The 24163-nt window shown below is 54.0% G+C and overlaps 1 protein-coding gene across 1 annotated transcript; it reads left to right on the top strand.

Annotated features, from left to right (window-relative positions):
• Positions 1-11021: 11021 nt before the first annotated feature.
• On the top strand, positions 11022-23677 carry Ubtf (upstream binding transcription factor). Its single transcript, XM_051158769.1, has 21 exons — positions 11022-11189; positions 13559-13683; positions 15011-15186; positions 15706-15789; positions 15879-16034; positions 18262-18326; positions 18558-18678; positions 19027-19137; positions 19492-19625; positions 19740-19881; positions 20120-20161; positions 20249-20362; positions 20454-20609; positions 20935-21090; positions 21175-21285; positions 21552-21640; positions 21736-21925; positions 22616-22663; positions 22760-22831; positions 22927-23070; positions 23151-23677. The coding sequence occupies exons 2-21, from the start codon at positions 13626-13628 to the stop codon at positions 23274-23276; spliced, it is 2295 nt and encodes a 764-aa protein (XP_051014726.1). The 5' UTR covers positions 11022-11189; positions 13559-13625; the 3' UTR covers positions 23277-23677.
• The last annotated feature ends 486 nt before the right edge of the window (positions 23678-24163 follow it).

Here is a 24163-nt window from a genome sequence, read left to right as displayed (position 1 = left end):
AGAAATGGGAGGATACAAGGGATGGGATAACCATTGAGATGTAATAAGAATAAATTAATAAAATTAAAATAAAATAAAAAAACAAAACCCAAACCAAACAAAAAACCAAAACCAAACAAACAAAAACCAGCCAGCCATGGTGGCACATGCCTTTAATCCTAGCACTCGGGAGGCAGAGGCAGCCCGATTGCTGTGAGTTGGAGGCCAGCCTGGTCTACACAGCAAGTCCAGGACAGCCAAGGCTAAACAGAGAAACCCTGTCTCAAAAAAACAAAAAACAAAAAACCAAACAAAACCAAACCCAACAATCTCAGTCTTCTAAAGGACCACTTAATGACACCTAAATTCAAGGTGAATACGTTAGACAAGGTGAGCCTTCATCCCTCAGCACTCTCAGGAATGACAAGTGGGACATGGGAGATGGCTCTGCCTTGGATATTGCCCGGCCGAACAGCTACTGTGTATGAGAAAAAGGATGTCTACCTGTGAGCCAAACAGACTGGGTCTAAGATGGCTGCCTATCAGTGTGTCCCCAGACAACCTCTCACTTTACTATCATAGCACCTGACTACTAAACAGCATACTCCTCCAATGCCATGGCAGAATAACTAGAAAGATCCAGAAGAGAGGGCTTGGGGATGGTACAAGTATTGACATTTGCCTAATGACCCCACCCTGCAACCCACCTAAAAAGAAAGAAGCAGTGGCCTAGGTGTGGTAGCCCCGACACTTTTAATTCTAGCACTCTGGAGGTAGAGGCAGATGTATCTCTGTCACTTTGAGGCTAGCCTGGTCTACAGAGCTAGGACATTCTGGGCCAGGACAGAGAAAAATCTGTCTTTAACACCTCCCTACCCTACCTCCCAAGAAGTGGTGGCACGCCTGTTATCTCAGTACTGCCAAGGAGAGGTGGGAAACAGAGACAGAACTGCCCAGAAGCTGCTGGCCACCTGGCCTGGAGTAGGCACAGAAACAAGAGGAGCCCTGCTCAACATGGTGTGCAAGGTAAGAACTCCCTCCTCAAGACTGTCCTCTCACCTCCACACAGGCAGCATGCGTATACATTCCTTCAGTCACACACACATATGCATAGGATCGATCGATTGATCAATCAATCAATAACAAACCAGAAAAGAAGTGAAAAGCTGCGGTTTCAGCTTCTGGCAAATGTCTATTTCTAGAAATACATACTCCCTCCCAGCTAACCAACCCTCCAACTTGCCTCTTCTCTCTTTTTACTGTCACCTTCCTAGCCCTCAGGGTTGAGAAATTGGTTTACAAGTTTTTCTCCTACTTCTAATCTTGGCCAAGAGTAAGGTCTCTATCCCTGCTCAGCTGTCTTGTTCGGCATTGTCTGCACAGTTCTCAGTGGGTGGGGGATAGGGTGGGGGAGCAGTTGGGGAGAAGGGCCCAGTTAACAAGAAGTGGAAACAGAGCCAATGCAACTGTGGCCCTTGTCTGCAGTCTTTAGAGGCCGGCTTCCGTGTGCACACGCAGCGCGCATGTACCCGCGCACACGCAGCTATGGGGACTCACAGCAGCTGGTCTCCAGGGTGTTTCCAGGTGGCCAAGCTCAGACTGGAGATGCACCCTCAGCCCCTCATTCTGCGGTTTCTAGTTTCTCAGCTGAGCCACTGCTTAAGGCTCTTTGCCTTTCCAGTATGCAGTGTGCAAATCATTCCAGCCTCATTTAAATTGTTTGGGTATTTGTCTCGGGTATTCGTCATACAAAACAAACAAACATTAAAAACCTAGCTAGGCGGTGGCGGCGGACCCCTTTAATCCCAGCACTTGAGAGACAGAGGAAGGCAGATCTCTGAGTTCAAGGCCAGCCTGGTTTGCAGAGTGAATTCAAAACACATCTCACACACCCCGGGAGTGTGGGATGACGACGCCAGGGGTGGATATGATCAAGATACATTGTATTTGTGTGTGAAACTGACAAAGAGTACATAAACTACTTTAAATTTTAAAAAGTTATTTTGTGTGTAAGTGTTTTACCTGCATGTATGTCCTGTACCAACCACAAACCTGGCACTTTCAGAGGTCAGAAGAGGGTCTTGGCTCCCCTACAACTGGAGTTACAGACCGTTGTGAGGCACTACCTCCTGAGAGCTCAGAGTTGAAGCTGAGGCCTCTGGAAGAGCAGCAAATACTGTAACTCTTATTTAATTAATTAATTATATTATTATTGTTGTTGTTGTTGTTATTTTTGGTTTGCTTTTCTCTCCAGCCACGAATAAACAATTAAAAAAAAAAAAAAAAAAAAGTCTAACAGAAAATTGGTATAAAAAGCAGTCTCAGGTCCGGCAGCACTCTGGAGGCAGAGGCAGGTGGATCTCTGTGATTTCGAGGCCAGTCTGGTCTACAAAGTGAGTCCAGGACAGCCAGGTGTGTTTGTTGTTGTTGTTGTTATTTGCTTTTTGTTTTGGTTTTTCGAGACAGGGTTTCTCTGTGTAGTCTTGGCTGTCCTGGACTCATTCTGTAGACCAGGCTGGCCTCGAACTCACAGAGATCTGCCTGCCTCTGCCTCCCGAGAGCTGGGATCAAAGGCATGAGCCACCACAGCCTGGCAATTAAATAGATTTTAAAAATATGCCTACAGGGCTGTCTTAGGGTTTCTATTGCTGAGATAAAACGCCATCAACAGGCTGGGTGTGGTGATACATGGCTTTAATCCCAGCACTTGGGTGGTAGAGGCAGGAAGATCTTTGTGAGTTCCAGGCCAGACTGGTCTACAAAGAGAGTCCAGGACAACCAAGGCTACACAGAGAAACCTTGTCTCAAAAACAAAACAAAAACCAAAACCAACCAAAGAAACAAAAAAACAGATCAGTGTCGGCTCAATTTTCTTAACATGTACATTTTTATTATGAACTCACTAACAGAGGGTACCTCACTTACAACTCGAGTAACCCAAACAATAGAAAAAGGAGATTAAAGAACGCAATAATGAAACCTTAAGGAGATCAGCTCTGAGGAACAATTCTCCCGGCGTAGTCAGCAGGCCCTCAGCAAACCGGCAATTCAACCATTCAACCAAGGTTGCTGCTGGAACCTGGAACAGCAGCTGAGGCCCAGAGCCTCAGCCGGAGCCCAAAGTCTTGAAGCCTTCCCTGGAGCAGTTCTCTCTAGGAGTGTCTCTCGAAGAGCAGGTATGAACAGCCAAAACAATCCCAAGTCCTCTCTCCCCAGCCTCCAGTTATCTATATCTCCTCTGGGAGTCTCTACTAGAATATTTTCAGCTGGCCACATCCAAGCTCCCCTACAAAGTGGTTTGACTTCTAAGTTAAGTTCATAATAAAGTGTAATTGTTAAGAAAATTGAGCCTACAGATCGGCTGGGTCTTCACAGCGAGTCCAGGACAGCCAAAAACACCATAAGGAAAAGCAACTTGGAGAGGAAAGAGTTTATCATCCAGGGAAGTCACCAATACATACAAAAAATTAAAGTGTGAGCCAGGTGTGGTGGCACATGCCTTTGATCCCAGCACTCGGGAGGCAGATGCAGGCAGATTGCTGTGAGTTCACGGCCAGCCTGGTTTACAAAGCCAGTCCAGGACAGCCATGACTACACAGAGAGACTCTGTCTCGAAAAACCAAAACCAAACCAAACCAAAAAAAAAAAAAAACCAACCCCAAACTATTTAATTCTTACATCTCTTTCTCTATTCTCCACCCCAATTCCTTCCAACCCCCCAATGCCAGGTAGGAGAGGTTAGTGGGAAAGTGTAGTTTTCTTTGGCTACTTTCTGCTGTTGAGGGTTACACAGCAAACAAGAGCGAATGCAGCGGCAGCCTTCTCTTCCTCCTCTGCCTCCTCCTAGCATTCTTCTCGGAGACCCCCCTTCCTCTTTCTCTCAGCTCTCATAATTTTTTTCCCCTCTGAGTCCATACCAGGATGTTTTTCAGCTGACAAGAAAACACACCCCGCCCCCATCCCACCCCTGCCAGTTCAAGGCAGTTCCCAGCTGACAACAACCACGTGCCTTCCATGAGGCAGTTCCCAGCTGTGAACAAATTGGAGCAGCCCCCATATCCCACACCTGGGATTAAAACAAAAACATGTTCATGTAACACAACTGAATTTCTAAAGAAACCGAAATGTCCACAACACAGTCCCCCAGAGACTCAGAGGATTAACCACTTTGCCCTCAGCTGACGGAACTGTTTGGGAAGGATGAGGGGGTGTGGCCTCGTTGGAGGAGGTGTGTCCCTGGGGTGGGCTTCGAGGTTCCAACAGCTTCCCACCATCCTCAGGGCTGACTCCTGCTCCGGGTTTGAGATGTGCACTCTCAGCTGTTCCTTCTACTATGCATTCACTCTGCCATCATGGACCCTAATCCTCTGGAAGCATTAAGGCCCCAAAACAAAGCACAATTGAATAATTTATTTTCCTTTCTCTCTCTCTCTCTTTTTTTAAAGATTTATGTATTACCTATACAGTGCTCTGCCTGCACACACCTGCACACCAGAAGAGGACACCAGATCTCATTATAGATGATTGTGAGCCACCATGTGGTCGCTGGGAACTGAATTCAGGACCTCTGGAAGAATAGCCAGTGCTCTTAACCCCAGAGCCAGCTCTCCAGCCCCCCCTTTTTCCCCTGGTTTTCTAAGACAGGGTTTCTCTTGTAGTCCTAGACTCACTTTGTAGACCAGGATGGCCTTGAACTCACTGAGATCCTCCTGCCTCTGCCTTCTGAGTGCTGGGATTAAAGAGTATAACATTTGTAACTAATTTGAAAGACTGCTTTGGGAGGGAGAGGCAGAAGGGGGGGGGGGGGGGGGGGGGGGGGGGGGGGGGTGGTGGATACCTTTAATCCCAGCACTTAGGAGGCAGAGGCAGGCTGAACACTGTGAGTTTGAGCCCAGCCTGGTCTACAAAGAGAGTCCTGGACAACCAGGGCGCTGTGTAACAGAAAAACTCTGTCTCGAAAAATAAAAAATAAAAAATAATTTAAAAGATCAATATTTTTTTATTTTTTATTTTATGCGTATGGGTGTTCTTGCCTGAATGTGTGTCTATGTACCACATGTGCACATCTGTCCTCAGAAGGCAGGAGAGTCGGAAGCCAGGCGTGGTGGCATACGCCTTTAATCCCAGCACTCCGGAGGCAGAGGCAGGCAGATGGCTGTAAATTCAAGGCCAGCCTGGTCTACAAAGTGAGTCCAGGACAGCCAAGGCTACAGAGAGACCCTGTCTCAGAACAAACAAACAAACAAAACCAAAGAGAGAGAGAGTTGGATCCTCTGGAACTGGAATTACAGAAGGTTATTAGCCAACATGCAGATTCTGGGGAGCTATCTCACCAGCCCCTACAGTTTTTTATAAAGCTTTATCTATGTATCTAACTATCAACTACACTTGGTGACACATACCACAATTCCAGAGTTTAGAAGATGGAGGCATGTGGTACAAAGATGAATTATTCTTTCTATATTAAATAATGCAGCAAATTATTATGGCAACAATTTTCCTTAATCTACTAATTCACAGGTGACTGACACAGAGAGACTATAATTTAGTTTTAAGCTGTAAACATCATACTCGGCAGATTCTGGGCTACTTTAATCCTAGTACCTTTTAAAATCCACATAAAACCCAATCCTTTGCAAATTTCCTGACTCCTGGCATAGCTTCTGCTCCATCGCTGTTTCTACATAGCCACATGGTTATCACCATCTTGTCTTATTTTTATTTTTTAGTTTTTCGAGACAGGGTTTCTCTGTGTAGCCTTGGCTGTCTTGGACTCGCTTTGTAGACCAGGCTGGCCTCGAACTCACAGAGATCCACCTGCCTCTGCCTCCCGAGTGCTGGGATTACCATTTTGTCTTAGGGCAACTCCTTTCTCTTTAGCTGCTTCTCCCCTATGGCTCTGCTGCTTCCTCTTCCTTGTACTGCAGCGCGCACGCGCGCATGCACGTGCGCGTGCGCGCGCACACACACACACACACACACACAACCAGTTCCCACTGGCATGGTGGCACTCGCTTTTAATCCCAGCACTTGGGAGGCAGAAGCAGGCAGATCGCTATGAGTTCGAGGCCAGCCTAGTCTACAAAGCAAGTCCAGGACAGCCAAGGCTACACAGAGACACCCTGTCTTCAAAAACAAAAACAAACATAAAACCTTAAAGACATGCATTTTATCATATGTGATGCTGAATTTTATGTGTCAACTTAAGTCATGAAATGTCCCTTGATTTGACCAAACATTCTGGTTGTACCTGTAAGGGGTCTCTGGAGAAGACCAACATAGCTGGCCAAAGTAAGTTGCCCTCCCCAAAGATGACGCTCATAAAGTCAATTGAGTATCCGTGAGTAGAACAAAAATGCTAAAGGGAAGGCAGGCAGGCAGGCAGGCAAGAGTCGAAGATTCAGCCTGGAAGCTGAAAAGCTAGAGATCCAATTAGAATAGATGTTTTCAGTGTGGCTCACAAGGCCGCGAAAGTGCAATGTCTGTCCTTCCTCCCTTTTCCCAGGTTTGGGGATCGCACCTAAGGCCTTAGGCACGTTAAGCCAGTGCTCCACCACTGAGCTACATATGGTCCCATACTAGAATTTTCATCGTCTTTCCTGGTTCTCAGGCCTTTGGACTTAGACTGGACCCATACCATCAGTTTTCCTGCATCGCTATGGATCTTGAGGTTCCCTAACTTCCGTATTTATACGCTCCAACTATAGCACCTACCTACTGATTCACCCTCATCTAATGTTTCCTAATGTTAGCACAGTTTGGGTAACTTTATAAAGAAAAAAGGGGTTATTTTGTGGGTTTGGTTCTCCCCCCCTCCCCTTTCTCTCTCATGGTTCTGAAACTTAAAAATCAAAATATCAACAACGGCTCATGGCCTTCTTGCCACAGTCCTGGGGGTAATGCAAGAGATTACGTGGAAAGAGACAAAATCTGTGCACGAGTGAGTGAATGTGAGAGAGTGTGTTTCTCCCGTTTGACATTTCCTAGGATTCATCTGGTCGTGGTCAGTAATGCAGGAATTCCAGCACTTGGGAAACGGAAGCAGAAGACTTGCCATGAGTTCCCGGCCAGCCTGGGATACAGAGTGCAAACCTATCTTAAAGCGAATAGCAAAGCAATGCAAGTCCCAGGCCAGGCCAGGCCACAGTAGGAGCTTACCTCAAAAGAAACAAAAAGAGGCGGGGGGAGAGGGGGTACAGCTCAGAGGCTAGATCGCTTGCCGGGCATGTATAAAGCCTTCGCCTTCATCTACAGCACCACATAAAACCCTGTGTGGCCCACGTTGATAATCCTATCACTTGGGAACTAGAGGCAGGAGGATCCCTGTGAGTTCTGAAGCCAGCCTGTGCAGGACAGCCAGAGAAACCCTGTCTCGATAATCAAAAACAAAACAAAAAAACAGAAAACAAATCAAATCAAATCCAGGTGGTGGGGGCACATGGCTTCATTCTCAACACTTGGGAGGCAGAGGCAGGTGAATCTCAAAGTTCAAGGCCAGACTGGTCTACAGAGTGAGTTCCAGGACAGCCAGGACTACACTGAGATCCCTATCTTCTTTGTTGTGGTTTTTGAGACAGATTTTTCTCTGTGTAGCTTTGGTTTTCATGGATTCACTTTGCAGACCAGGCTGGCCTCGAACTCGGAGATCCACCTGCTTCTGCCCGTCCCCACAAACCCCCTGTGCTGGGAATAATGGCATGTGAGGTACCCAAAAAGAAGAAGAAAAAAAAAAAAAAAGCACTTGACAATACTAATAAGTATTCTCCTGTATGTATGAGAATATCACATATGCGCTATGTATCTTTACGTGTCTCTGTGTTTTGCATGTACACATATGTGCATGTGGAAGCAAAGTTGACATCAGAACGCTTCTCTCTCTTTTTTTATTTTATTTTTTATTTTTATTTTTCAAGAGGCAGGGTTTCCCTGAGTAGCTATGGCTGTCCTGGACTCACTTTGTAGACAAGGCCTGCCTCTGCCTCCCGAGTGCCGGGATTAAAGGCGTGCGCCATCCTGACCAGAGTTCTTTGTATAACAGAATTCCACTACTATATTTTGCTTAAAGTATTCAAGGGACTCTGGGGGTTTCCTAAGAGCCCAAGTGTGGATTGGGCAGCCCAGGGAAGGGCTGCGGCCAAATACAGAGCGCAGTTAGGACTGTGTGTCCTTGCTAGCTGGGGACATGGAATGTCAAGGCTCTGCTTCAAGGCAACCACCAGAAAGCCGGAGAGAGGGAGGCGACACAAAGGGAAGGGGGCGAAGTATAAAAGCCAGGGCGCATCCTTTCTCTCTGTGCCTGGTGAGCCCTGCCCTCACCAGAAACCCAAAAAGGTGAAGAAGCCAAATAGTTTCCAAGCGGGAAAGGTGCCAGCCAAGATTTTTGCTGCCCAAGGAATCAATAATAATAATAATAATAATAATAATCCCTATGATTCACGGTCATCCTGTTATTCCAAAGCACTTTACCGAAAAGCCCCTTGGCTTAGCCAAGAAGTTCAGGGACAGGAGCCAGAATACCTGCACTCCAGATCTGTCCATGGAATGTCTGGCACTTTATTGGGGGTGTGCCTCTCCGTTTTGAATTGTGGTTGTCATATGTGAAGAAAATTAACATTTTACAGACATCATCTCACTTAACCCTCCAAGCCCTAATGAGGAAGTGGATTCTCATTCTAAGTACACAGATAAGGAAATGGGATTTGGTTAGGGTAGAATTTGTCCAAACTCACACAGTATTAAGGAGGTGGGAGCCAGGCTTGGTGGCTTTAATTCCAGCACTCTGGAGGTGGAGACAGAGTCAGGCAGATCTCTGAGTTTTGAGGACTGCCTGGTCTACAAAACAAGTCTAGGCGAGCCAAGACTACTCAGAGAAACCCTGGGGGGGGGGGCAGAGGAAGGCGGATCTCTGTGAATTCGAAGCCAGACTGGTCTACAGAGCTAGTTCTAGGGCAGCCAAGGCTACACAGAGAAACTCTGTTTCAAGAAAACAAAATCAAAACCAAACAAAAATTTGAGAGCAGGCTCTTCAGTAAGGCCTTCCAAGCAAGAGGCCTTGAAGCCTGAACTTCATTAATTACCGTGGTCAATCTGCCTTGCCTACGTGCCATGCCTCTAAACCAGACACCTCAGATCTCAAGTTCATGCCACGTGGCAGAAGTGGGATGCAGAAGTCCTGGGAAAGAAGTCTCATTTCTCCCAGGAGACAAGAGGAATTACACCAGCAGCTAAACTGTGGATGGAGAAGGCAGTGTGCCAAGGAATAGTCCAAAGAGACTATGCGACCCAGCTGGCTGAGATGTGAGCAACAGCAGTGTTATTGTGGCAGCCCGAAGAACCAAGAGCAGTAGCGTTGCCCGGGGAGCGATGGCACAAATCACACGTGGGCTGGCCCCGTGGAAGCCTGCGTCCTTCACCTTGCCTTCTGCCTCCCTGAATCTCCTAATCCTGATATCCCTTCCGCCGAACTGACGGGGCTGTGGGAGGACAGAAAGCAGTACACGTTCAAGCTTTCCCTCCCCAGACTTGCTGAATGTGGGAGATTCGGCCGGCGGCTGCAGATCCTATTTTAGGATTGGGGTGCCCAGCTCTCCTCCCGGCTCGCCGCCGCCGGGGTAGGTAGGGGGCAGCGCCCTAGGCCTGCTTTCTCTGGGCTGGCCGAGCCTTTTTGACAAGCTGATTGCGAGAAGGGGATTGGCTGATCCAGGCGTGACGCCGGTAACAACAAAGGTGGAGTTGGAAGAAATTAGATTAAAGGAAAGGAGGAGGGAAAAAAAATTAAAGGGGGAGCTAGCAAGCGACTGGAGACTGAGACCAAGGGGAGACGCTCGAAGCTCCGTTCCCGGTTCCGACTTCCCCCCCTTGGAGCCCTTTCGCACAAACGCGGCGGGATTTTGCTCTAAACCCCAACCCGGGCCGCGGCCTAGTTACAGAAGCCGGGGGTAGAAGGGATGGCCGCTCCGCCGCGTCTTGAAACATCACCCCAACTCCCACTGACACCCTACTTCGACCCAGGGGAGAACTTTTCGCTCTAACTCCTCGGATCCTACCGCTGGCTAAGATGGGGTGGGGTGGGGATAATGGAGAAGAACGAAAGACTCGCTCTGAAACCCGGAAGGCCCTCGCCGGGATCCGTGGCCAAACGAGGCGGGGTGGCTTCCCCGGCATCTCGATGTGTTGCAAACCTAGGAGCGTCTTTTATTTTTTCCGTTTCTGTAACACCCCCTTCGCCCCCACCCCGCTTTAGCTTCAGGGTTGCAAAAGCAAGCAAAGCAATAAAAAAAAAAAAAAAAAAAAGACAAAACCTGCGCACACACTCAGACACACACCAGTGGCGACAGGGGAGAGTTGGAAAAACGCAGGAGAAAAGGAGGAGGCAGGAGACAGCGGGGATAGAGCAATGGGAGCGGGAGCAGGCAAGATCCCTCACAGATTCTCCCGCCTCCCCCCTCCGGCCTCAAGCTGCCTCGCCCGCCCCGGCAGGAGAGCGAGGAGTCGGGCGAGCAGATGGAATGGAGCTCGCTCTAGGCAGCTGGCTTGGCCGGAGACTGGAGGAGCCGCCAAGCGACCGGCTGATTGGAAGAGAAACGCAGAGCGATGGAGGCGGGGGTAGGAGGACGATTTCTCTGCGGGGACTGGCGGCGGCGTACACGCCCGGGTCGGGCGCTGCAGAGCTTGGCTAGCTTTCAACCCGCGCTCGGAGCTCCAGCCCCGCGCACCCCCGCCCCCCGCCCAGCCGGCGGCCCCGCAGGTGAGTAAGAGCTGGGAGCAAAAAGAGCCAAATGTCGAAAAACAAAAAAAAATCCTCTGCCTTGAAGAAAAAAAAATTTTTTTTTCTTATGTCTTTTAAATTTTTTTTCGTGAAGCCCCCTCGAGCGGTGGGAGGGAAGGGGTGAGGCTGAGCCGCCCGGAGGAGGCGGAGGGGCCAGGCGAGGCCGGGGCGGCCCGGGGAGGCGGCGGCGCCAAGGCGACTCTGACGGGCGAGCGCTCGGAGCGGCGCCGCGCTGCGCCGAGGCGGGCGGGCGGGCGGGCGGAGCGGGGCGGGCGGAGCGCGGCGCGTGGGGCTCGCCATTAGCCGTCGCTCCGCTTCGCCATCTCGAGCTTTGTCTGGAGACTCGCTGCCCCGGCGTCGGCAGCTGCGGAACTACGGCTCGGCTTTTCCGCCCGCCGTACTGCCAAGTACCCCCGGGCCCTCACTAGCACACACACGCTCGGTAAGTGAGCCTCGATGCCAGAGATTTCGGGGGAAAGGGGTTGCTCCCCGGCGGCGCCAGTCTCCGTGCTCCACGCGCCCGGGGAAGGCCTGGGAAGCCACGCTGGGCTGGATTGAACCGGCTCCCAGGGCGACTCTTCGGTCGGGGCCGAACGCTCCAGGCCGTTTCCCGGGCGTGAGAAGGAACAAGGAGGATTTTTGTTTTTGTTTAGGGTACTGGGAGTATATTTAAGTTTCATGAGTGTCGTTCGGCAATAAAGGGAACCCCAGAGGCAGGCGCTGAAGCCTCGTTCCGAGATCGGGCAGCGTGAGCCCCAAGCCGGAGGCCACGCTCCGGGGACCGGGGTGGTCGCTAGCCCGTTCGCGGAGGCGGGAGAGGGGGACAGATCAGGACTGGGCCGGAAGGCCGAGCTTAAGCTGGGAGAACCTGGAAGAGAGCTCCAGAGCAGAGCTGCCGGCACCCGCGAGGCTCGCCGGCCACCCCCCTAGGCACCCTCCTCTCCACCGCCGCACCTCGGCCCTCCCTCCCTCCCGCGCCGGCCAAGCCTGCTAGTTCCCCCGCGGGGCTGGCGAGGTCGCTCTCGCCGCCTGCTTGCCCGCCCGCCTCGGCTCGCAGCACCGCCGCCATCCGGGCGGCTGCGTGTCTCCCTGCCCCGGGCCCCCCCCCTCCCCGGCGGCAGCAACAGCAGCAGCCGCCGCCGCCGCCACTACCACCACCCCCCTCCCCTCCTTCCTTGCCTCCGCCTCGGCCGCCCGGGTCCCCCCAGCGCCCGCCCCTCCTCCCAGCTGCCCCCCGCGGAGCCCGCCCGGGCAGGCTGTGGGAGGGAGCGGAGCCGGCGAGGCGGGCGGGCTGGCGCTCGCTCCCCGGGGGTCGGTGTGCGCTCTACGGGGAAGGACGCGCTCGCTGCCCCGCTTCTCCCGCCCCCCCTCCCGCTCCTCCTCCTCCCTTCTCCCTCCTCCTCCCCGCTCCGGCGGCGGAGGCTGCTGCGGCGGCGGGGGGTGTGCGAGCTGAGGCCGGGGCCGGCGGGCGGGCGGGCTGCCTGCAGGCGGAGGGCGCTGTGCTTTGTGCTTTTCGCCGCGAGGAGCAGCAGGCAGCAGCCACCGCCGCCACAGCAGCAGCAGCCGCCGCCCCAGCGCCGCCGCCGCGCCCGGAGGAGGAGCCGCTGCCGCCGCGGGAGGGAGTTGCGGCTGTGCCCGGCCGAGCGGGGGAGGGCGCCGCGCTCAGAGCCGGGAAGGGAGCCGCCGGAGCGGGGAGCTCAGAGGCCGCGCTGCGCCGGGTAACCGAGGCGGCGGAGGACGTGCGCTGGGGCCGGGGCTAGGGAGCGAGCCGCCGGTGCGGCAGACGCCGGGCGGCGATACCGGGGAGGACTGTAGTCGAGCTGACCGGGACACAGGGAAGGGCGCCGAGAGCCGGGGGTAGAAAGGGCAGGAAGCGAGGCCTAAGTGAGGCCCCAGGCGGAGGAGCCCGCGCTTCTCCGACCGACAGGCGCAGTTCTCGCCGGCCGCCGGAGGGGGCGGCGGGGCCGGTGAGCGCAGCGCCCCCGCCTCGCGGCCGCCGTCCTCCCGCCCTCTGCTTGGCTCCGCTCCCCGGAGGCCGGGGCGGGGGCGCCGGCAGGGCTGGGCCGCAGACTCGGGGAGGAGGCGGCCGTTCCCACCGCGGTCGCGCCTCTGCGCCGGACTTCTTCCGTGCGTGTCGGGGTAGCTGGGCGGTGGCGCCGTCTCTGGCCCCGGGGTGGCTCGGGGGCGGGGGACAGGCTAGGCCGCTTCTCTCCGGCTGCTCGCTTGCCCGGACGGGCGGGGACCGCGTTGGGAGGTCGGGAGGGGGGAGCAGCGGGAATCCGGATCTGGTCCCCGGGGGCGGTGCGGCCGCTGCGCTCCCGGGCTGGCGGCGGCTGCGCTGCGTCCGGGTCCCCGCCGGGTTGCGGAGGCGGGGGGAACCGGCCGGGGGGAAGCGGGAGGAGGAGACTGGGGCGCGTGCCCGCTTCAGTGCCCGCGCGCGCCCTTTACCCGCCCTTCCTCCCCCGCCCTCCAGCCTGGGGCCTCCCCGGGGCGGGCGCTCAACAAGGAGGAGGAGATTTTTTTTTGGCCGGGGTGGGGGAAGGAGACCGGAGGGCGGGAGCTAGCTGCACGCGGGAGCTGGAAGCAGTCTCGCGCGTGGGCAAGGGAGGGCGCATGCGGCGCAGCCTGACTGTAGGGGCTGGAGTAGGGAAAAGAGGGGCTCACTCCTACACTCACCGATGAGGTCTGTGTGCCTCCTGGTTGGGTCTCGCTGAGAGTGCGGACCTATGCCCCCTCCCTTGTGGGAGGGGGTAGGATAGAAAGCCCCTCTCCTCTCAGCCTACCTGAGTGGGTCTGGTGTCTCTTCGAAAGGGTGAGGTGGCTTTGACCCCGGGTTGCCCGGCCAGCGCGACCGAGGAGGTGGCTGGACAGCTGGAGAATGAACGGAGAAGCGGACTGTCCCACAGACCTGGAAATGGCCGCCCCCAAAGGCCAAGGTAGGGGCCCACAGCTTCTGTTCAGTTTTCTCACATGAACTCACCGCCCTCTAAAAGGTTCCTCTAGGCTTAGATGTGTGTCCAAGGAGAGGGTCTTAAGTCTGTACACACCCAAGCATCTGTCACCTGGGGGTTTAGCCAAATCCAAAAAACTTGCCCATAAGCTTATAACTTGAGAGGCAGGGCAGGTCCGTGCAAGCCTGCTTTCTGGGGTCCCTAGTTAGCCTGAAGTATTAGGCCCTCACCCTCGGAAGAGGGGAAGATAAGATTTTTGTCAGTGGCAGGTAGAAATCAAGGAGAGGAGTATTTTGGTGGTTTAGCACCCCAAGCCAGAGGATTTATAGATGGCTAGGTCCTTCTGTCAGCAGTGTAACGTCTGCTTAGTGGAGGGCAGTATGAAGCTGAGCAGCTGGCAATGCTTGTGAGACATGAGGGGGAGAGGATTATGGGTCCATGTGACCCCTGCAGAAACCCTGGTCCAGGTTACCAGGTGCAAATGAAAGTGAAAAGCTCTTCTGCTTTCCCCCAGCTCAGCTTCCAGGGCTGCCATCCTCCAGAGAGGCTCTGAGCTGTCTCTAGGCTGCACTTAAGCAGCTGCAGACAATTATTAGCCTGAGATGCCCTTTTGTCTTCCTTAGGAATTGGGCTAAGAAGGCAACTTGGAATTTTGGGGTTCTCCAGGGTGCAGGGCCTGAGACCTCTGCCCACCTGCACACCTTTTCTCAGAGCTTGCTTTGTGGGTGGTCTTATGATTGAATCCCATCTTATTTGCCAGAAATCCTCTTTTGGCCTTTCTAATAGTGACTATGAGGGAGGCGAGTGATAGAGGGGGCGGGTGCCTTATTGGCCACACCCCAACCTCAGGCCTTGTGTGTTTGATGCCTAACCAGAGCTTGACCACATTTAGACATGTTTCTCCCCTGCTTCGCAGCCTTTCTGATGAGCCATTTAGCCATAGGGCCCCAAACCGCTATAGCTTAGCTCTGTCTCATACAGTAAAAAGGGCCCATGGCAGCCTAGCATGTTAGAAATGAACAGTTTTGAGGGGAGGGAGAGGTGGTGGTGTCTGGTCTGGTGTCCCTGCCCTAATATAATATGGAGCCACAGTTATTTCTTACGGCTGAGCAATGTCTAAGGAAAGATGCCGTAATTGAGATATGAAGCAACCAGGGGGCCGGGCAGTGGTGGCACACACCTTCAATCCCAGCACCTGGGAGGCAGAGGCAGGTGGATCTCCAAAAAAGAAAGAAGAAGAAGAAGAAGCAACCATGGGCTTTGGGAAAGACTGGGGAATAGACCATGATGACTTCTCTTTTACACCTCACAGACCGCTGGTCCCAGGAAGATATGCTGACTTTGCTGGAATGCATGAAGAACAACCTTCCATCCAATGACAGCTCCAAGTTCAAAACCACAGAGTCACACATGGACTGGGAAAAGGTTGCATTTAAGGATTTTTCAGGAGATATGTGCAAACTCAAATGGGTGGAGATTTCTAACGAGGTAACTGAGTCTTACTTTTCTGACACGCGTAAATACATATCTGCACATACTGTTATGTCAGAGGAAGTGGGGGAAGATGAGGTGAGCCTGTCACCTGGGGCAGAAGGAGTTCTGTTCATCTGTCCGCTCTGACTTAGGCCTTATGGGAGGAACCGGCCTGGGTGATAGCAGCAGCCTAGATAGAGCTCACAGTTCTCCCAGGCTTCTAGGTGCTTTGAATACTTCCTGTGTCAGACTTTTAGGGCCCAAATTGTGCCATGGGGGTGGGGGTGAATGAGGTGCAGGCGTGGAGGCTACATTGTAATCAGTCCGTCTTGTCGTCACTGCCCTGAAGTGTGCCCAACTGCTTGGGCCTCTGCAGCAGGCATGAGCTAGTGCTTCGGGCATAAGTTGCCCGTAATATAGGCCGTTGGTTTGTCTCCTCCTCCAGTGTGGTGGGGAATAGCAGTAACATTGGAGGCTGCCGTGTGGAGTGCTGTTTCCCAAATCCCTTCCTCCTTATTTCTTCCTTCCTTCCAGGTGAGGAAGTTCCGGACTCTGACAGAATTGATCCTTGATGCTCAGGAACATGTTAAAAACCCTTATAAAGGCAAAAAACTCAAGGTGAGTTCCTAGACTGAGGAGCCCTGGGGGTCAGGGAAGAGGGGTTTAAAGATTGGGTGGTATCTAACCCCCGCTTTGCTTTGTTCCAGAAACACCCAGATTTCCCAAAGAAGCCTCTCACCCCTTATTTCCGCTTCTTCATGGAGAAGCGGGCTAAGTATGCGAAACTCCACCCTGAGATGAGCAACCTGGACCTGACCAAGATCCTGTCTAAGAAATACAAGGAGCTTCCAGAGAAGAAGAAGGTGGGGGAGGGGGCTCTGGCTGGGGGAGGGCAGAGGTGCTTTCCGGTGGGAGCGGCTGGTGCAGGTCCGTCAGGGGGATGGGAATAGGGACAGAGGAACTCCACATCAGGGGTGTGGCTGAGTCAGTGCAGTAGAGTGTAGTGTCTTTGGAGGCTACCCCTGGTTATCTGTCCACTCCTGGGCCCACACGTGGTCAGACAGGCCTTATTGCAGGGGGCAACACTGCTCTTGTAGCCCATGGCCAGTCACACTTCAGCATCCTCCCTTTCCAATCTGTGCAGTTTTTGGTGGTGGTTTTTGTTTGTTTGGGTTTTTTGTTTGGTTGGTTTTGGTTTTTTGAGACAGGGTCTCTCTGTGTTAGCCTTGGCTGTCCTGGACTCGCTTTGTAGACCAGGCTAGCCTCAAACTCACAGCGATCCGCCTGCCTCTGCCTCCCGAGTGCTGGGATTAAAAGCGTGCACCACCACGCCCCGCTCTGCAGCAGCTCTCTACCTACTGTGCTACTTGAGTAGCCAAGAGACCTCAGGAAAGGGGGATTGTCCTGATCTTTGTGAGCAAGGAATTGGGGCGTAGGAAAGCCTGGTCATTGGGTCTTAACCACCAATGATGCTTGAGCACACTTGGATTCGGAACCTCTGCCACACCACAACTGAACTTGCTTCCACACAGACAAGGGCGCAAGTTGTTCTTCCTCACTTCAGGCTGCTCCCTATGGAAATGGACCACTGTTTCAGATAGTCAGGGATACGTCCCTTTAGGTAAAAGTTGTCCTGATCTCCTGGTCATGGAGGGATAAAGCCAGACACGGCTCGGAGGGGCGGGGGGGGGGGGGCGTCCTGGAAGATAGGAAGCAAAATACTGAAGGGCGTTGAGCACATTAAAAAGAAAAACGGAGAGGGATGAGGAGAGAGCTGGACACAAAGGGGAGCTGGTGGGTGACGAGACCAGTGGAGAGCCGTCAATGAGGGGCAGCCAGGGACAGGAGATGCACGCTGGAGGGCAAAGGACAGAAAGTTGTACGCACCGAGCTCCTCAGAAGTGGCACAAGCCAACATACCGGGCAACCAGCCGTTTTTCTGAACTATCTGGCTGAACACTCGCGCCCTTGTTGCTAAATCCAAAGTGGGAATAGGCTTGGGTGGGGTAAAGCCAGCTGTCTGTGGCCCATACCGAAGCCTATGCATGCCACGGACTGCCAGAGCTGCAGTTGACCCCATGGGTGAGGGCTTGGGACAGTGACTACACATGCCACCAAACCCCCGAGGGATGGGAGGGACAGAGGCAGTGGAGAGAGCATTAGTGTGGGCACAATGGTTTGTATTTGTCCTACTGACTCTTGCCAGTTGACTGTGTATGGGGCCTTCAGGTAAGTCACTTCACTGCTCCTGTTTTGGGGTATAGAGGATGAGCCAGACAGAACCTTGAGATGCCTTTTAGTTCCAAAAACTTGTCTGAGGAAGACTGGGATTGCCCCAAGGAGGCTACGCTCTGTATCTGGCTTTCGTTGGGAAGTATGGGGAAATGAGCTACCTCCTTGTACCTGGTGCTTCTTACAAGAAAGGGGAGGAGCCTGGTTCTGTTGTAAGCCTCACGCCCCTTCCAGTGCTGTGGTGACCCTCTACAACAGAGGGAGAAAGGAAAGAGAAAGATGCGCCTGAGGAAAGGAGAGAGAGGGGTTCTGAAAGAGCCTGGGGCTCCAGGAGCCTAGAGACAGGAGGCAGCAGTGGCCGGAATGTGAGACGATTGGCTGACGGACGGGGAAGAAGCTCCAGATTCAGGACGTTTATTGGAATGTGATTTGTGTGGCAGGAATTCATTCTGTGTCCCTTCAGCAACAGCGTCTCTCTCCTGCCTTAGAATTTAGCTTCCCTGGTTCAGTTAGCTACCCTACAGGGGACAGACCAACATCTGCTGCCACAGAGGGCTGGGAAGAGGGAGCACCAGTAATGAGACTCAGGAAATCTGTGGTGGTGGAGAAAGGGGCGGGTAGGGTAGTCCTAGCCTGTTACTGTTCCGCCGGGTGAGTGATGCACTGTCCCCTGCCTTGGAAGACTGCCTGTAATCCACTGGCTATTATTAGTCACCAGACCTTCAAGTGACTGAAGGCACAGACACCGCCTATCCAAATTTGTGGCAGGAGGCAAGGCAGTCACAGGAAGGTGGCTTTTCTAGAACTGGGTGAAGTAGGCCTTGGGTCCTGGATGACCCCATCCTCTCCTCTCTTCAGATGAAATATATTCAGGACTTCCAGAGGGAGAAACAGGAGTTCGAGCGAAACCTGGCCCGATTCAGGTAAGGCAGAGGAGGGCCACGGGGTGCTGGATGTGGTAGGATGAACATACTGGCTGGAGACTAGAACCGACCATCCACGAGGCATGGTTGGTTTGCATAGAGTGTCAGGTTCAGGGGCAAAGACACTGAGCTGAAGAAAGGCCTAGAAGGCTTGGCTTGGGCATTTAGCTGGGGTCTGCCAATAGCAGTATCCCCCCCCGCCGCTGACCCTTGCTCCGGTCCCCTGGCTAGGGAGGATCACCCTGACCTTATCCAGAATGCCAAGAAGTCGGACATCCCCGAGAAGCCCAAAACTCCCCAGCAACTGTGGTACACCCATGAGAAGAAGGTGTATCTCAAAGTGCGGCCGGATGTGAGTGTCTGGCCAAAGGGTTGGGGTGGAGGGCACACGGCGGTGGCAAGGGGGGAGCCGCGCCAGGTGGCTGGGTATGGTGCAGGGGAGCAGGAGAGGAGGCCCCTCCCCAGCGGGGGGGGGTTTTGCATGGACAGGGCCTGGGCCAGCTGGCGTGTGAATGAGTGTGTGTGTGAGCCTGTCCCTTGCACTGAGGTGGGTCCCTGCCTCTCCACCTTAACCCTCCTGGCCTTCGGTGGACACTTGTGTGACCTCCTGTGGCCCGAGGGGGCGGGGCCTCTGTGCCCCTCAGCCCCCTCCCCCCTGCCCCTGGCTGCCTGTGTGTGTCTGACGGCTTTTGGTTTGCAGGCCACTACGAAGGAGGTGAAGGACTCCCTGGGGAAGCAGTGGTCTCAGCTCTCGGACAAAAAGAGGCTGAAATGGATTCATAAGGCCCTGGAGCAGCGGAAGGAGTACGAGGTTAGGCTTCCGCTGCGCTCCTCCCCATCCGGCTCTTCACGAGCCTCTACCTCTGACTTGTGCCACTGCATTCTGCAGGTGGCAGTCATTCCTTGACCCTCTATTGAGGGAGGGGCCTTTTGGGCCCCTCACCTCGGCCCCTACCATCTCACAACCCCCCCGTCCTACGGAGAGATCTCAGGCTAGGGCAGAGCAGGGCAACATACTGCAAATGACACAGCAGGCACACAGACAACACGTGGCCATCCCCAGCTTTGCTCCCTGCCTCCCCTCCCCAGCGGCTCTCCCCCCCCTTACGGCGTCCCAGCTAACCCTGCACCCCGTTACCCTCCAATCCCCTACCTCACTCTGCAGGAGATCATGCGTGATTATATCCAGAAGCACCCAGAGCTAAACATCAGCGAAGAAGGCATCACCAAATCTACCCTCACCAAGGCCGAGCGCCAGCTCAAGGACAAGTTCGATGGGCGACCCACCAAGCCGCCTCCGTGAGTCCTGCCCTGGGTGGGTGGACGAGTGGCCAGTGAAGAGCCTGAACCCAGGTTGGGCAGCAAGAAGGCCCCTTGCTACTTGCTCATGGGCCTGCCTTCTGGATTCAACAGGAACAGCTACTCGCTGTACTGTGCCGAGCTCATGGCCAACATGAAGGATGTGCCCAGCACAGAGCGCATGGTGCTATGCAGCCAGCAGTGGAAGCTGCTCTCCCAGAAGGAAAAGGATGCTTATCACAAGAAGTGTGACCAGGTGCGCAGGGCAGGGGCCAGGCCATCCTTAATCTTTGGGTTCTGTCTTGGAGTGTCAAGCATGAGGTTTGCCTTGACCACCTGCTTGCTTTTCAACTTGTGCAGACAGTTCCGTCTCTTGTCTGCCATCTTTAGGGGGTGAGAAGGCTACACCCAGTCCCTAGGGGCCTACCGAGGATTACTGTCCCAACGTACTGGAGGCTATCCCCAACTGACTTGAGTCCCCTTACTTTTCCTAGAAAAAGAAAGATTATGAGGTAGAGCTGCTGCGGTTTCTCGAGGTGAGTAGCACAGTGGACAGAGGCACACGTGGCAGGCCGTCGTGTCTGAGGAGCCTGCCCACTGCAACCTTGTGCCCTTCTTTCCAGAGCTTGCCAGAGGAAGAGCAGCAGCGGGTCCTTGGGGAAGAGAAGATGTTGAACATCAATAAAAAGCAGACCACCAGTCCAGCCTCCCGGAAGCCCTCACAGGAAGCTGCCAAGGTGCGTCCCACACACAGCTAAATGAGGGTGGAGCCACTCACTTGAGGCTAATGGTAATCGTACTCCTGACCCCTCTCCGCGCTTCCCTTAGGGCGGCTCTGAAAAGCCCAAGCGGCCTGTGTCTGCCATGTTCATCTTCTCAGAGGAGAAGAGAAGGCAGCTGCAGGAGGAGCGGCCTGAACTCTCAGAAAGCGAGCTGACACGCCTGCTGGCCCGCATGTGGAACGACTTGTCTGAGAAGAAGAAGGTAAGGCCTTGGAGAGTCCAGCACCAATCTCCCCTAAGGGCCGCACCCGCGCGCGAAGTGGTTCACACGTGTGCCAGGGCTCAGATGCTGGGGCGGTCGCCCAGGAAGCCGGAAGGCGGGAAGTTGTCAGCTGGGGTTGTTGGAGTGCAGCCCCATGGCTGGGGCGGAGCCTGCAGGACGTCAGTGCTGCCTACAGCCTTTGCTGGCCCCGCCCTCCTTTCTGCCGGCCCCGCCCTCCTAGCCAGCAGTCAGCAGCAGTTTCTGGGCAGGCTTAGCGCGCCCCCTAGAGGTGGCCGGTAATGCTAACGCCCTGGCTTTCCCATAGGCGAAATACAAGGCTCGGGAGGCTGCGCTGAAGGCACAGTCTGAAAGGAAGCCAGGTGGGGAGCGTGAAGAGCGGGGCAAGCTGCCTGAGTCGCCCAAGAGAGCTGAGGAAATATGGCAGCAGAGTGTCATCGGAGACTATCTGGCCCGATTCAAGGTGGCAGGGAGTGGGAAAGGCTTGGTTTGTGGCCTCCCGCAACAGAACCTCTCCTACAGCTGACGTCCCTGGTTTGTACCTTAGAATGACCGAGTGAAAGCCTTGAAAGCCATGGAGATGACCTGGAACAACATGGAGAAGAAGGAGAAGCTGATGTGGATTAAGAAGGCAGCAGAAGACCAAAAACGATATGAGGTGTGAAGGGTCTGGGCGTCTGCCTCCATGTAAATAAATGGGTGCTGGGCCGGAAGTGCCAGCTTTGGCTCAGACCCTGAGTCAGTCTCCTTGGGAGTCAGAGTTCCTGTGGGTTAACTCCAGCTCAGAAAGCATTTTGGAATGGTCTCACTGCCTTAATTAACCTTGAGCGTTTGGATTACAAGTCCCACCCCAGGCAGTTTCTCCCGTGCCAGTGGGGTTGGGAGTGTGGGTGTGCGTGTTGACCTTTCCGTGTCTCTCCACAGAGAGAGTTGAGTGAGATGCGGGCCCCTCCGGCTGCTACAAACTCTTCCAAGAAGATGAAATTCCAGGGGGAGCCCAAGAAGCCTCCCATGTAAGCTTGGGGCTGGAACCGATCCTGGTGAGGACAGGACTTAGAAGGTGGCTCCTTAGGACTCTGACCATACCTGTGTCTCCCCTGCCCTGCAGGAACGGTTACCAGAAGTTCTCCCAGGAGCTGCTGTCCAACGGGGAGCTGAATCACCTGCCGCTGAAGGAGCGCATGGTCGAGATCGGCAGCCGCTGGCAGCGCATCTCCCAGAGCCAGAAGGAGCACTATAAGAAGTTGGCGGAGGAGCAGCAGAAGCAGTACAAGGTGCACTTGGACCTCTGGGTCAAGGTGAGCAAGGGAAGGGAGGCGCCACGCCAGCCGAACCCCCCTTCATAGTTTCCACGGTGACTCAGAAGTCCTGCAGGGCAAGGACACTGGCACTCTCGGAAGCTAAGAGAGCCAAGGTTGCATAGTTAGTGGGACATTCAAATCGACTGCATTCTCTTCCCGCCAGGACCCTGGAGACTTCTAGTGCCTGGCTAGGCTGTCAGTCTCTGCTGTCTCCACTGCTTTGGTTCAATAGTCAGATCATTTCAACAGTGAGGAGAATTGCCTGTTAGTCAGATAGGTTGGCCAAAGACCCAGAGAGATGGTAGCAGTCCAGTGTTCTGGGATTTTGTCAGTCTCTGTCATCTCAAAGACTGGGGTCTGGGTGGAGTTGATGTTAGGCTTCATGAATCATGGAGGTGGGGTGAGGCTTTGGAGTTTAGGAAGCCTTTAGTGTAAGTGTGGAGTTACAATTTGGACATAGCAGTTGGGGAAGTTAATAGGGAAACTGGTTGTCCTTTCAGGGTAACTCAGAGGTGGGTGCTTGTGACAGAATCAAGAGCTGTGTTCCGAGCCCCTAAGAACTCTGCGGGGACCCAAAGTATGGGGGAGGCTGAGTGTAAGGATGAGTGACGGTACAGGGGTGCCTGCCTGCTGAACTTGAGCAAGTGTGTGGGGAATTCTCTTGACTCCCAGCTCCTCTCTCCCCAGAGCCTGTCTCCCCAGGACCGCGCAGCATACAAAGAATACATCTCCAATGTGAGTGAGAGTGGGCAGTGGAGGGGGAAGTTGGGGGCGCTCTCCGCAGGCTGGGACTCAACTGCCACTCCTCCCTCTTTCCGTCCTTTCTGGTAGAAACGTAAGAGCATGACTAAGCTTCGAGGCCCAAACCCCAAGTCTAGCCGGACCACCCTGCAGTCCAAGTCGGTAAGGAGGAAGCTCCCTAACATGGCAGGTATCTTTGGGCACAGTCTGGCGAGGTGGGTGGTTCCCATCTACTGGTATGTCTCCACACTTCCCAGGAGTCTGAGGAGGAAGATGATGATGAGGAGGAGGAGGAGGATGAGGAGGAGGAAGATGATGACGATGAGAACGGGGACTCCTCTGAGGATGGCGGAGATTCTTCTGAGTCTAGCAGCGAGGATGAGAGCGAGGATGGGGATGAGGTGAGTAGACAGCATGGCGGAAGGAGGGCTGTGGAGGTTGTAGAGGTCACGTGGTGACTGCAGGGTCTTTATTCTCCCAGAATGATGACGATGACGACGACGAGGACGACGATGAGGATGACGATGAGGATGAAGACAATGAGTCTGAGGGCAGTAGCTCCAGTTCTTCGTCTTCAGGGGACTCCTCAGATTCTGACTCCAACTGAGGCTCAGCCTCCACCCTGGGCAGGCAGCCAAGGAGAGCCCCTGCAGAGCTCACCTCCCCAACTGACCACCTTTGTCTCTCCCTATGTTCTATCCCCTGTCCCCACCGCCTCCCCCACTTTCTTTCCTTCTTTTTAAAAAAAAAAAAAAAAAAAACTCAGTGGGGGTAGGAGGCCGCATGAGCCTGGACAGGGGCTCTGCGGTCTTGGAGCCATCAGTTCCAAGGGTTCTCCCAGGGACAGCAACCATCAGACTGAGCCAGCACTGGACCGGCCCACCCCGCCCCCCCTTCTGCACTTGCAGTTCCGCAATGGACAATGGACCGGGGAGTTTGGGGGTGGGAATGTGTCCTTAAGAGTTCAGTGAGGTCCTCCACACCTGCAGCCTGCAGCAAGGTGGATGTTCGGGGGAGGGCCCTTCCTTCCCAGAGAGGTTTACCACCTGGATCCCCCCACACACACATTTTGAACTGGAGGGAGAGTAGGGTGCTGCCTCCCAAGAAAGCAGGCGGTGTCCATGTCCCTCTCCCCTGCCCGTGCAGGAAGGAGCTGCCTGGACCCCTTCTCGGGGGAGGGGCAGAGTGTTTTTTATATATGTGTATATATTTTTTTTTTAAGCTCTGAGCTGTCAACGAGACGTTTCCTACCGATCTCGGCTGCCGTCTATGTTGTCATTTCTGGGGGGTGGGAGGGCTCAGGGTGGGGTGGGTTGAGACTTAAATGGTTTGATATGCATAGTGCGTGCGTGTGTGTGTGTGTCTGTGTGTGTGTGTGAATGTGGGAGTGTATGTGGCAGCATGGATGCACCTGTGAATACAGGAGTCTGTGAGTGCGTGTGTAAGAGAAGTGATCTGTCCTAGAACCTGCCTCTGTGAATCTGGGAAAAGGGT

The sequence above is a fragment of the Acomys russatus genome, chromosome 16, assembly GCF_903995435.1.
Source record: "Acomys russatus chromosome 16, mAcoRus1.1, whole genome shotgun sequence".
Classification (NCBI taxonomy): Eukaryota; Metazoa; Chordata; class Mammalia; order Rodentia; family Muridae; genus Acomys; species Acomys russatus.
The sequence above is the reverse complement of the archived record's forward strand: the minus strand, read 5'-3'. Positions and strand labels throughout refer to the sequence as shown.

What these genes read in the sequence shown, in the direction of transcription:
- Ubtf (XM_051158769.1), top strand. Translation starts at nt 13,626, where the DNA reads ATGAACGGAGAAGCGGACTGTCCCACAGACCTGGAAATGGCCGCCCCC. An exon ending in AGCTGCTGCGGTTTCTCGAG is followed by an intron (nt 20,162 to 20,248) that starts GTGAGTAGCACA and finishes CCTTCTTTCCAG; the next exon opens with AGCTTGCCAGAGGAAGAGCA. An exon ending in AAGACCAAAAACGATATGAG is followed by an intron (nt 21,286 to 21,551) that starts GTGTGAAGGGTC and finishes GTCTCTCCACAG; the next exon opens with AGAGAGTTGAGTGAGATGCG.